The following is a 13,320-nucleotide window of genomic DNA, read 5'->3' on the forward strand; positions in this document are numbered from 1 at the left end:
TGTGTGTGTCTGAAGTACAATACAGGAATGGTGAAGAGTTGTGCAGCGCACACCTGGTGTGTGTGCTGGCAGTGCATGTGTTTTGAAAGAAACACCCTGGTTGAAGGCACAAAAGCTTCAGTGCTGAACACTGCACGCCTATGGATTGTGTGTATTGAATGTATGTGTACATCTAGGGGTACAATCAAGGACAGATTGGCCAAACCGAGCATTGGGCATTTCCCAGAGAAGCTGGAAGTGTGGGTGGAGGCCGCCTTTAGTTACTGGGGGGCGGTTTTTGTAGCTGTGCAGCAGTTTTAAAAGCCCTCTGGTCTGAGTCAACTCTCTCCCCAGGAGCTCCGCAGTGCAGTCGCCACGCTGCAGTACTGAGACCTTCTCCTGGCAAGGGTTTGCGCCTGCTGCCCAATTTTTGCCTGCCTCTGTGCTGTTTCAGCTTTTGCTTAGCCTGGTGTCCTCTTTTTTCTATAATTTGTCTATTCTGTTATTTTCATTGCCCCGCTTGGTGACTCTTCGCTCCCTTAGTTTAATTACTAACTTCACTTCACTGATAAAAACTGTTAGTAGGGTGCCACCGTTGCTGGATTCTGAGCCTCATCTTGCTTGGATCTCTTGTTCTTTCAGGGTCCTCTCAAGCGCCAGCAGCATTCTCTTTTCTGTGCAGGCCTTCTTATCCTCTGTTTTCAGTTTGGCCATTTGGAGCGTGAGCTCCTATCCTGCTTTCCGGTCTGCCAGCTCCTCTGGAGGCAAGTGCCAAGAAGACACACTTCTGCCTGCGCTCATACTGAGCGCTCTCTGTGTGTCAGTGGGTAAAGGGACTCCCACCTTTGGGAACTCTTGCTCAGGGCACATAGCCATGCCAATCTCCATTCCCAAATCTAGTTGCCCTTCATCTAGATTGTCCACATTAGGATGCTCATCCTCAGAGTCCTCAAGATGGGATGGCATCTTTGTTAGTGACTTCCTCTAAGGCCCAGAGAGCTATCTGAATATGCAACTTTGGGGCCTTCTTTCCCATGTAGCCCCATCTCCTTGCAGAGTTTCTGAAACTGAGCCCTGCTGAGTTTTTCCACATTTAGGCTCTCCACTTCCATACTATTAGACAGAGTAAAGGAACTTAAATTTAGGAAAAGGAAAAATGGCCAATCAGAAAACTATGGAGAATTTAAAAAGGCTCAAATTGATCTTGTATTATTTATGGGATGGTAGTGTAACACAAAATTACTGTATGGCACCGCCCAAACAGAAGTCCAAATCCTCAGCACTGCTCAGTGTAAGAAATGGGGTAGTTGGTTGACTGAGGTGTGAGGCCTGGTCAAGCAGCAACCACAATCCTTGTCAGTTTGAGGCACAGGCCCAACCCTAAATTAACCTGTGCTCAACCCCCCGGTAGCTTGGCACAAAGAAGTCAATCTTAACTTGGACACAATGTGTAAAGTATTTGCACAACATTTTAAACAGTAATTAACTGGAAAATACACACAGAAATGATCTCACACTAGATTAGAAAACGTCCTATCCAGTTGTAAGTGGAACTTTGCCCAGCTACGCCCCCCCCCATATTCTGCCAGATGGTCAATTGAGACATACCTATCCCCTCTATTGTGTGACTGTCTGGGAGGAATTCACAAAGTCTAACTGTCAGGTACACCCAGTCAAGTGTCCCAAGGCAAGCTGTAGAGACAAAAGGGCTTAAGGAAGGAAAATGCCAACATTCTAAAAGTAGAAATGTCAAACTTGTAATCAAAAACCCAACTTTATCTTTAAATAGGGTTTTTAGTACAATTCCAAAGATACTGTAGATGATATAACTACCTGCTCCAAATTCGACATGACAGCTTTTTAAAGGTAATAAGAAATCGCCAATGTGGTCCTATGGTAAGGGTAGGGCTCACAATAGTGAATACGCATTTACAGTCCAATATGTCTTGCAATTGCAAGAGTTAGAGCTATTGGTGTTGTAAATGAAAATGTATTTTACCTATGTGTTTTGGTTTGAAGTGCAGTGGCCTTTGAGACCTTATAATTGCTTAGCGATCCTGGGTGTTGTGCTGCCAGGGATTGAATAGCTATACAATTACTAAATAGTGGGTCATGGACCCTGATTCAGGAATACATGCTTGCCCAAATACATCTTTAGATGACTTTGCAATATCAAATAGTGCCAAAGTAATCAGCTGGCATTTTATTATAAACACAAGATTTCCCTTGTTTTTTAAAGCATATATATACTCCAAAGTAAAACAAAATCCATAGGCAACGATTAAAATTTGAGGTAAGACAAAAGTAGTACAGTGCACACAGGTGCCACAGACAATCCTGAACACATACCAGATGACATTAAACAACCTAAAATAATAGGGCTTTAGAGCACCCACATGGCAACATGCTATTTTGTTTAGGCCTCCTAAAATCCTTGCAATAGATGAAAATGTAACATAAAATAGACAAAATAAATATATAATCTGTTTTTCAGTGAAATAAACTGATGTTGAGTTGCACCAAAGCACGAACACGGAGTTGAAAATTCAGAAACATTTCTCTGGTCCACTGCCTGTTAACAAGCAAAAGCTGCCTCTCTGCAAGCATGGTTACACTCAAACATTTTTTATCCAAACATTCCCTAAATCATGTGACTCCCAATTGTCTTCACCGACAGTTTAGCACAAAAGTTGCAAGTGATTTAATGTCTGAAGATGAATACGCGCCTGGGGCAACAATAAAAAAAATTGCAATCTGGGCTGAAAACAATAAAATAAAGTGTGCACATGGAGTCCCGGTTAAAATGGAACAAAAGCAATAATTCCCAAAACACAGCCTGAGCTGAAAGCAACTAAAATTTACCTGGTCTCATGTGCAGTGTGTGGATGTTGTGAGGGATGGCACAGAGGGGCACCCGAAGAGAGACTCAGGTTCGGAGGCTCTGTAAATTTAATGTGAAAGCTCTTGTTCTACACTTCTGTGTAATGAAGGGAACACACTTCTCATGCACTCACTGGGGTGCTCAAGGGGAGGGGGAAGAGGAAGGGGTTAAGGGTGGGTGGGTGCATGGTGTGAGGGAAACCATGACCCCCCCCCCCCAAAAAAAGCAGATTGTCTTGGAGAGAGGATGTGGCATAACATCCAGAGCTGTTGACTTTGGAACTGGGGAACCAGGTTCGAGTCTCAGCATCGCAGCATTTCAGAATAGACCGATTGGGGATGCAAATCAAAAAAATAAGTGTATGAAGGAACAAAAAATACAATCTGCGATTCGGGAGGGGGTTGTGCGGCATCATAATGAAAACACACATGTTGCAATGGCTTCGATCTGGGGTGAAGGATATCAGAGCTAAAAGAGTTCCCCCAAAACAACAGATAAAGAATGCCAGGGTAAGGAAACTGTACTTGGCTGGTGCTTCTCTTCCTTGGCCAGAAGTTAGGTATCGGCTGCACGAACAAGTAAGGAGGCAGCAAAGAAGAGCGATGCTGGAGTGAACCTAAGTTGTTTTAGAAAATACTGCAGGTCTTGCAGACAGGGCATGCACACTGCCTAGGCTCAACCTAAAAACAAATTTAGATGTTAATCTGAAAGGTACATATAAAACCTTTGAATTACAAGGGACCCTGCCCTATGGGCTGCGTAAGGCCTCACTGAGGGGTGACGTAAATGTAATAGAAGGGCAGTTTTAGGTTTTGGCAAGGCGTTTTGATTGCCAAGTCGACATGGCAGTTTAGAACTGCATTCGGGCTGCAGTGACAGGCCTGGGACAGGTTCTAGGGTGCTACTTAAGTGAATGGCACAATAGGTGCTGCAGGCCCACTGGTAGCATTTAATTTATAGGCCCGTTATATCACTCTACAAGGGACTCATAACTAAATTAAATATGATAATTGGGTACAGGCCAATTTAACCATGTTTTAGGGAGTGAGAACAAGCACTTTAGCACTGGTTAGCAGTGGTAAAGTGCACAAAGTCGTAAGGCCACAAAAATAAGTTCAGCAAAATGGAGGAGGAGAAGCAAAAGGTTTGGGGAAAGATCACCCTAAGGCTGACAGGTCCAACGCCCAGGTGCACAAGTCTTTCAAAATCTTGGAATCTGCCAAAATCTAAGGGTGGAAGCATTGGGACAGCCATGCTCCCCCACAGAACACTTTCCCAGTGCAAAGTGACTCAAGGCAACACTTTGTGCTACCCTGCATTACCATATATTTACTAAACCACACAAAGCCCTGCAACGTGGCTTTGCATGGCTTAGTAAATAACTAAAATCATTTTGTGTCGGGCTGTTGCACAAAAGTGATGCAACCCTGATGCTAAATCTTTTTAAATTTGCCCCATAAAGACCTTCGGTTCAAGATTTGTGGGTGCACACCAAACGTATTGTAATTTTTAAGCACATTATGCTACAAGGTTCTTGTAGGTGATATGGACTATCTTAGAGAAAGTAGTATGTCAGAGCTCAAACTCCTACTGTATGTTTCTCTGTTTTCCACCAGGTTCTCTTCATGGACATCTCATTTCAGGACTTCCTTCTCCAAAGGGAATAAAACACTCTGGATCTCTTTCACCGTCATGGTCTTACTTGCAGCACTGATGAGTTTTCTTGCAGGCCTGTACTTTCAGAGACATTCAGAGGCAGCTCCCCTTGGTATTGGAGACTCATGGACATCACTTCAGCAACTTCTGTGGCCTTACACTGGACTTCGGCACAATGGTCAGCCACCAGTATGAGATTAGCGCTTCCCTTTCAAGCCACCTGTTTGCGTTCCTAGGAATCAGGGGAAACCTCTTCTTTTTCTACTGTAAATAAAGTTGTACTTTTATGCATCAAAGTAAATAAGCAAAAACAAAATAATGCAGCATACACATTGTGATTTCACAGACCTTTTTTATGCTTGCACATTTTATTAGATGATAAAATACAGAAAGGGTGAAGGCAAGGAATAGGGTAAAAGATATTTTAATGTAAACCTTTCGAAATCTGTATTTTTTTTTTTAGGATGAGTGCTTTTCAATGTGTGATTTGCTACTGCAATTTTATAATTCTGCCTCTGCATGTGAAACAATACCACATAATGTATTTCAGTTATGGCTAAAATACAAAACTTATTGGTTATCAGTTTTACTCTGGTATGGTACAAAATAATGATTGAGAGCTCAAATGATGTGAAATGGCACCAACTCTACAGCAGACTTTTTACAGGTTTCTTTTTTAGAAATATGAAGAAAATGTGACTATATTTAATGCTTTCAACATCTAATTTAATGTTTTTTTCTAAGATTGTTTAATAAAGTTATTTATATATGACAAATATTTATGAATATGTTAATACTTTTGTATAGTTGAGCAATTGGTTCACACAGTCCACAAACAGATAATTAGAGTTTTTAATTCTCTCTATTGCTGCATCACTGGCGTAACCTTTAACCATGTGGAAAAGCGAGGAGTGCAATTCACTGTCCTCATAAAGGTCGTCTGCATATTCCTCGCTAAATTCAGTCATCTGAAGCCTGCATGCCCTCTGTGAGCTTAGTAAGTAGAGAGACCAGTCTTCATCTTTAACTGGTTCAGTTTTCAAACGTTCTGCAACCTAAAATAGATCAACACAACAATATTAAAGAACAACACTGGGGTACAGCACTCCCCACAACAATCTGGCTCCAACAGCTACTACCCTGCTCTTCCAACTTGGTTGGACATTTGCAACTATTCAAGGTTCTTGGAACAAGAAAAATATTTGACTACATTGCTGAAAAAGTACACCTTTGTTGCCCAACTGAAGATTTTCCTACCATGCATGACATCAGTCCTACTTATGTATGCCCCCAGATGCACCTTGTATCAGCAAGGCTGAGTGGGGAAAAGTTGCAAATGGAAGTCACTCACTCCCAACCTTGTATGCACATTGATCCTTACATTATCCTGGTCATGCTGCAAGATTTAGGTTTACAGTCTCCTTTAATGCCCAGAGCAGTATATATATGTAAATATATATATATATATATATATATATATATATATATATATATATATATATATAAATAAAACCTACTGGCGGTCGCCAGTACGTAGTTATAGTTAGGACCTAGCTACCATAGGAAATCGGCAACATTCTATTGGGAATAACTTTGGCGCCGGTTGAGGAATTTGCGTGTAATTTTCCAAAATTTAGGCCAGCTCCGCTCTGCTCCTTCCCTGAAAGTTTTGGGGGGATTCGTGAAGTGGGGGCCGAGAAAAAAGGGGGGTCCTAAAACGTGTTTTCCCCATGTTAATTTCCGTAGGACAAATTGACAAGGCTACAGCCCGAACCACTGACCGAAATGACAACAAACTTTGCAAAATTGTAGGGACTGGTACGCAGATGTGTCTTTACTATATTTGGTGAAAATTGCTCCAGTGTTTTTTTTTAAATTAACTTCAAAAACACATATATATCTATAGGCGCGCTCCGAGCGCTCACCGGTAGGCGTACCGGGGAGTGCACCCGGCGCGCTACGGGAGTGCGCGAGCGGAAAGCTGATTGGCTCTCGAATGTCTGTCAACATTCTAAACAGTCCGGAGAGTCCGCCATCTTGTGTCTCGGTAGAATCGAGACACAAGAGGTGAAAATAAAAAGGGGGAAATGAATAAAAGGGGGCGGGGTAGACACCCACTGACCCCCTAGGTTTTCTGAGGGGGGCCTAGAAGGACCCTGAAGGGCAAAAAAACTATTTTTTTTTTAATTTTCACGGGGTAAGCGCTGGGCGCGTTCTCATGTGCGCTTCCCGGTACGTGCACCCTGAGCACACCACGGGGAAAAACAGTGTAAAAAATTAGAGTAAACAAATAATTTAGAGTGCTTATAGGTAGGATAGCTCTGAAAAGAGCTGCTGTGTTATGTGGGTGTTTTTTTGTACCTACAAGTAGGTACCAATGCAGAGTCTCAAATTCAAGAGGAAGATTATTCCCCTCAACTGTAAAATGTACACCATTTCTCCTATAGATGCCTTGCATGTTGTAACGCAAGTTGTTGTGGTATATGGAACCCATACCATAGTCTCTGAGGAAAGCAGACACAGATTTATTCACATGTTTCCTTGCTTTCTCAATCTGTGGACACAATTGGTTGGACCAGTTCCATTGTTGCCTTTGGCATATATTAGAAAATACCAAGGCAGTTTTTGGAAAAAGTGACATCAATTGCCCAAAGATGTCCTTTAAAAGCATTTCCAGACCTACCCCAGTCAAAGTGCCCAGGTCATTGCCACCACAGTGCACAATTATGAGGCCAGGGTGTGGTAGATGCATAAAGGATTTTACCAATGGTATCAATTGGTGACTTCTCAATCCTCTCTGTCCAATCCATACAATGTCCACATTTGGTAAATCAAGGTTGTAAATACCTCTGTTACTTTGCACATTTTTCACTCCAGTAGACAAAGCTATGACCCACAAACCAGACTTTTGGCATCTTGAAGGTAGATGTGCTTGTATTCAGATGAGTTGTGGAAATGAAATGGCAGTTTGAAAGTAGGAGTTATGAAAAAAAGTGGTTGAGATTCAGTGCACTTGAAAAACAAGAAATGATTGGTGGTTTCTTAAAATTCACCACTGAAAATTAGGGTGCATGCTTTTGTTTTTTAATGGTTGAGAAAAAGTCATTGAAAGAAACATTGCACATGATTAGCTAGTACATTGAGCGGTCAAACACCCTTGCTGGATTCTTTTGCAACATAGTATGATGAACTTTTCAACTGTGTGCTGAGTTAGGTGGGAGTTACCATGGTAACAGGGTGAATGAGCACTGGGGGGGATGGGTGAATATTATGTGAGTTTAAAAGTGTTGAAATGTACAACCAATTAAAATGTGCAGTTTGGTTTTGAATTTGTGTGGGAAGGATTTTGATTGGTTATGTACAAGAATATGGGTCTGAAATGAGAGAGAATCTGTGCCATTATTCTGAGGCTGCAGTGACAGAAAAGCATTATTCAGAGATTCTGCTTTAAGAAAATCTGGTGTGTGAGACCGACACTGTTCTAAATCTTCCAAAGCATTTTTAAAGGTGAGTAATGATTCTTTTAATAAAGATAGACTGCTGTATGCACTATGGGGAAGATTAAGAAGCATATTGTGCTTCTTTATTCTTGCATTGTGTGTCATGTTTTTTTGTAGTTCTGTTTAAAAAATTGAATGGTGCATATTGGAAATGTATTTTGGAAATGAGTTGGGTTTCTGCTTTGTTTTGTAGTGGTCATTTAAATGGGCTGTGCTCTGTGTTAAAAACGATTTTCTATGGAAAATGTTTTCTGGTAAAAAGTCTGGCTTTTACATTTTGGTCAAGGATTACATTGAGTGTCTGTGTGAAATAAGGAACTATGTTTTCACATTTTTTAATAATGTCACCTGTGTCTGCTGACAGTTTGCCTCTCTTAGCTTAAAGGGTACTCTGTGCCTGTGTGTCATGTGCTTAAGATCACACTGTGAGTCAAGCATGATTTTAAATGGATCAGGATGAATAATTTGCTTAGTTGATATGTTTAAAAATATGGAAATACATGTATTCTTAACGTCAGTTAGGCTTTAGCATATGTACTAGTAGGGAATCTTAGGCAGCATGTCTGTTGGGCCTCTTACTTCACAAATAGGCTCTAGGCTCTGCAATCAAGATCCAGGGTGTGCCGTTGAAATGAAAAAGGAATGTTATGTCTTGCTTATATATATGTGGTCTGTTTTTTGCCAGTAGAGACGGTGAAATAGTATGAGCAGAGACAGACATATTGCATGCAGAGACAGGCATGGTAGATTATATGTAACATCCTGGTCATGTGCCTAAGATCACACTGTGAGTCAAGCATGATTTTAAATGGATCTGGGTGAATAATTTGCTTAGTTGTTGTGTTTAAAAATATGGAAATACATGTATTTTTAAAGTCAGTTAGGCTTTAGCATATGTACTAGTAGGGAATCTTAGGCAGCATGTCTGTTAGGCCTCTTGCTTCACAAATAGGCTCTAAGCTGTGCAAACAAGATGCAGGGTGTGCCGTTGAAATGAAAAAGGAATGTTATATCTTGCTTATATATATGTGGTCTGTTTTTTGCCAGTAGAGACAGTGAAATAGTATGAGCAGAGACACACATATTGCATGCAGAGACAGGCATGGTAGATTACATGTAACATCCTGGTCATGTGCCTAAGATCACACTGTGAGTCAAGGTTTATTTTAAATAGATCTGGGTGAATAATTTGATGAGAGTTAGAGAGATGGAAACTGTGAGCAGACACAGGTGACATTATTGAAAAATATGAAATATAATTCCTTATTTCATACAGACACTCAGTGCGATCCTTGTCAAAAATGTTAAAGCCATACTTTTTACCATGAAACATTTACCAGAGTGAGATGAGACACACGCAAACAGACAAATAATACATACAAAGAGAGAGAGATGGGGCAGGCACAGAGTGAGATGACACACAGGGACAGAGTGAGGTGAGACACAGGCACAGAGTGCGGTGAGACACAGGCACAGAGTACCCTTTAAGCTTAGAGATGCAAACTGTGAGCAGACACAGGTGACATTATTGACAAATGTGAAAATATAATTCCTTATTTCATACAGACACTCAGTGTGATCCTTGTCAAAAATGTTAAAGCTATGCATTTTACCATAAAACATTTACCAGAATGAGATGAGACAGATGCAAACAGACAAATGACACACACAAAGAGAGAGAGATGGGGCAGGCACAGAGTTAGGTGAAACACAGGCTGAGAGTGCGATGAGACACAGGCACAGAGTGAGATGAGGCACAGGCATAGAGTGAGATGAGACACGCAAAGAGAGAAATGAAACACACAAAGAGAGAGATGGGGCAGGTACAGACTGAGATTAAACACAGGCACAGAGTGAGATGAGACACAGGCACAGAGTGAGATGGTGCAGGCAGAGAGTTAGATTAATAATGAAACTGTATTGCACTGTTACTGTGGCACATTTGCTGTGGTATAAAGTAACTTATGTTGTAAACTAGTGTTTATATCGTTTATTTATTGTAATTGCTATGAAGTATGTTTGTAGTGGTCTATAATATGTTATTTTTTCTTTACCACAGATTGTAATCATCTATAGAAAGATAAAAGAATATGCCGTCAAAGGAAAGACGTCAAAAGAAATATAAACAGGATTTACGGTCCAAGAAAATAGAAATACAGGACTCATCCAAAACACATTCTTCAGTGAAAAAAAAATAATGCTCCTGGTAAAATACTAAGGACTTTTTAAGGAAGTTATTGAAATGTCAAAAAAAATGTCGTTTTAAAGAAGAATAACACATCTGTAAATAGTAAAAAAAAAACTGTGCCCCTCAAAAAATGTTAGACCTGTAGAAGGAGATATGGTCTACAGCAATAGAAGGAGAAATCAATTTATTGAAATTCGTAGACCAATGTTTTACAACAGAATAGTTTCAAATTTATTAAAAAATGTAAAGATGTATCAAAAAAAGACTGCTTTTTACAAGAAAAAAAAAGCATAGAGAAGATTGTGGATGAAGCATTTAAAGTGAAAAATAAATTATATTCTTTAGTAATCAATAGAATTCGTACACTAGGTAAGGTAATCAGTGTTTTCAAATCAAAATGTAAGTGGAAAAGAGTAATTAATCGGACTAATTTTTGTGATGTTTTTCTGGAGAATGGAAACATAGTTCAAATTATGAGCCATTTTTTAATGAAGAAAGTTACTTTCAGGATAATGATTTGGTGCATGCAGTTGACACCAGTGGTCGAGCATATGAGGTGAAGGACGGTTGTCCAGTTGAAAAAGAAAAAATTGTGCCTAGAAATACAGAAGAGGTATTAGCTGATGAAGTTTTAGGGAGATGTCCTAAGGCTCCAGTGTATACTTGGAATTGTAGTAGTTTTTGTAGTGTGCGACAGGATTCAATTGATTTGGTTCTCAGTTTTTTACGGACATATACTAAGAAAAGTCTAAAACAAAAAATGAAAATTTTGCAAGAGTTAGATCCTTGTAGAGTGAGAGAAAAAACAGGTTTGCAAGGGCATTCACTGGCTTGTCTTTCAAGAAAAGTATGTCAGAGTGTTTTTCACCATTTTAGGATGTTAGAAGTGCATCATAATAAAGTGAGGAAATTAGTGAGAAGGTTGTATTATGCAAAAAGTCCAGCACTTAAGCTAAAACAGTTAAACAGTGCTCTTTTGCATGGAACTGAATTAGATGTGAAGAACATTTGTGAAGAAATTGAGTTTTGTTACTTTGGTGAAAAAAAGGACAGTGCAGAAACTGATACAGTAATAGAATGTAATGTGGAAGAGAATGTAGAGATTTCAAGTACAGAAAAATTTGAGCATGAAATTACAAAGTTTAAGGTCAATTCAAGTGAAAGGCCTAATTTTACTTGTGTGTGTTGTCAACGAACTCATTATAAGAATCAGACTAGATTAGTTGATTTATATGTAAAAAGTGAAATGGAAAATAATAATGAGTGGAAGGAATTTGCAACTTATTTGTTGGTAGAAAATTGTTTTGATTTGGGTTCTGATAAACGTATTTGTAAATATTGTTATAATAAATTAAATGAAAACAGAATGCCTGCTAGAGCTGTTCATAATAATCTGGAGTTGGTAGACATTCCTTCTGAATTGATGGATTTAAATACCTGTGAGTCTATTCTGATTTAATGTGTGCATCCTTTTCAGGCTATTGTTCGCACGGAGCCTAAGACAGGAAAATTGCCTCCTTCAGATTTACAGAGAGGATTAAAGGGAAGAGTTGTTTATTTGCCTCTAGATTTTAAGAAAAATATTTATACAATTGGTGTAGAAAACGTAGAAGAGGAACCTCTGGTTATTCTAGTTAATGGTGTTCCGACAAAGAGTAAGAAAATCTGGCAAGAATTAGTGGATGTTAGGAAAGTCAAAAAGGCAACGTTGTATTTGGTAAAAAATAATCACTACTACAAAAATGTATATGTAGGAGAAGAGGAAACAACTGTAGAAGAGGACAGTGATTTCTCAGCTGGGCAAATTGAAAAAGTTGATGTCTCTAGAAGTGAAGAAATTTAGGAACATTATAGTGTTCATCCATTGCATTCCAAAGAAGTAATGGGGAATGCTATTGACTTGTTTCAAATGAAAGAAGCAAAAGGAAGTCCCATTAGTGTATGGGAAGAAAGTTTGGAAGCTCGTTGTTTTCCACAGTTATTTCCAACAGGTCAAGGTGGACGATATGACGACCGACCTGTTCAAATTCCTGCATCTGAATACCGGACTTCAAGATTATATGCAGAAGATCCAAGGTTTCGTCAATGCATTCCATATTTGTTCCATCTACTGTTTGAGAGTGACTTGTCTGGACTTTCTTATGCAGTGAACCATATACTGAAAAGTGGAGTACATCTACAAAATATTTCGGCAAGGGACTTTATGGATAAAGTGAAACTGCTAGACAGTGTTTTGGAATATCAGCTAAATAATCTCATGGCATGTCAGCGTGGTACTGACGAGTATTGGTATCGTCGTCATGGGGAATTGAAATGTATGCTAAGAAACTTAGGAACTCCTACATGGTTCCTCACTCTTAGCTGTGCTGAGTATGCTTGGGAATTCTTACTTCAATTTCTACGAGACGCAAATAAAAACATTGAAAATATTGAATACAAGACACCTGGAGAACTGTGCTCTTTGGATCCAGTTAATGTATGAAGGTATTTCAATCATAGGTTTGAAGCTATGATGTCTTTTATCACAAACAAAAAAAAATCCTCCGCTTGGAGAGGTTTTTGATTTCTTTTGGAGAAAGGAGTATCAAGCAAGAGGTGCTCCTCACATAAATATGCTGTTGTGGATTAAAGATGCACCAAAATTGGAACAGATTCAGATGAGAAAGTGCTGTTCCGAAAAGTACAGGAGAAAACAATTTAAGACATCAAGTTTTACGCTTTCAACCCCATCGTTGTGGAAAATACTGTCGTCAATACAAATCCACGGACAAGTTCTACACAAAATGTCGTTTTGCATTTCCACGTCCAGTAACATCGAAAGGAAGAGTGAACAATTTTATGTCTTCTCTGCGACATACTGTGACAAGAAAATCACCGAAAAATCAATACAACCTAAGAAGAAATGAGGAGTCCACATACATAAATGACTACAATCCAGTAATTTTGTCCATGTGGGATGCTAACATGGATATTCAATATGTTGCTGACAACTCTATTGCTGTCTCGATATGTGACGTCTTGCATCACAAAATCAGAAAAGACGGAACTGAAGGAAATGTGAGAGGAAATTTCACATGAAAAGAGTCTAAGCAAGAAATTATACAGTTACATTCTGA

At 39.4% G+C, this 13,320-nt stretch overlaps 2 protein-coding genes across 8 annotated transcripts in view; one reads left to right on the forward strand and one right to left on the reverse strand.

Annotated features, from left to right (window-relative positions):
- Positions 1-5,292, forward strand: part of IRAG2 (inositol 1,4,5-triphosphate receptor associated 2) — a 1,168,119-nt gene extending 1,162,827 nt beyond the window's left edge. For all 5 annotated transcript variants that reach the window (XM_078674100.1, XM_078674103.1, XM_078674104.1 and 2 more), the window contains one exon: positions 4,477-5,292. In XM_078674100.1, coding sequence (XP_078530226.1) covers positions 4,477-4,711 — 235 coding nt within the window. In that variant the 3' untranslated portion in view covers positions 4,712-5,292. The remainder of the gene's footprint in view (positions 1-4,476) is intronic.
- DNAI7 (dynein axonemal intermediate chain 7) overlaps positions 5,265-13,320 on the reverse strand; it is a 931,046-nt gene continuing 922,990 nt past the window's right edge. For all 3 annotated transcript variants that reach the window (XM_078674105.1, XM_078674106.1, XM_078674108.1), the window contains one exon: positions 5,265-5,571. In XM_078674105.1, coding sequence (XP_078530231.1) covers positions 5,296-5,571 — 276 coding nt within the window. In that variant the 3' untranslated portion in view covers positions 5,265-5,295. The remainder of the gene's footprint in view (positions 5,572-13,320) is intronic.

The sequence above is a fragment of the Lissotriton helveticus genome, chromosome 1_1 (assembly GCF_964261635.1).
Source record: "Lissotriton helveticus chromosome 1_1, aLisHel1.1, whole genome shotgun sequence".
Lineage (NCBI taxonomy): Eukaryota > Metazoa > Chordata > Amphibia > Caudata > Salamandridae > Lissotriton > Lissotriton helveticus.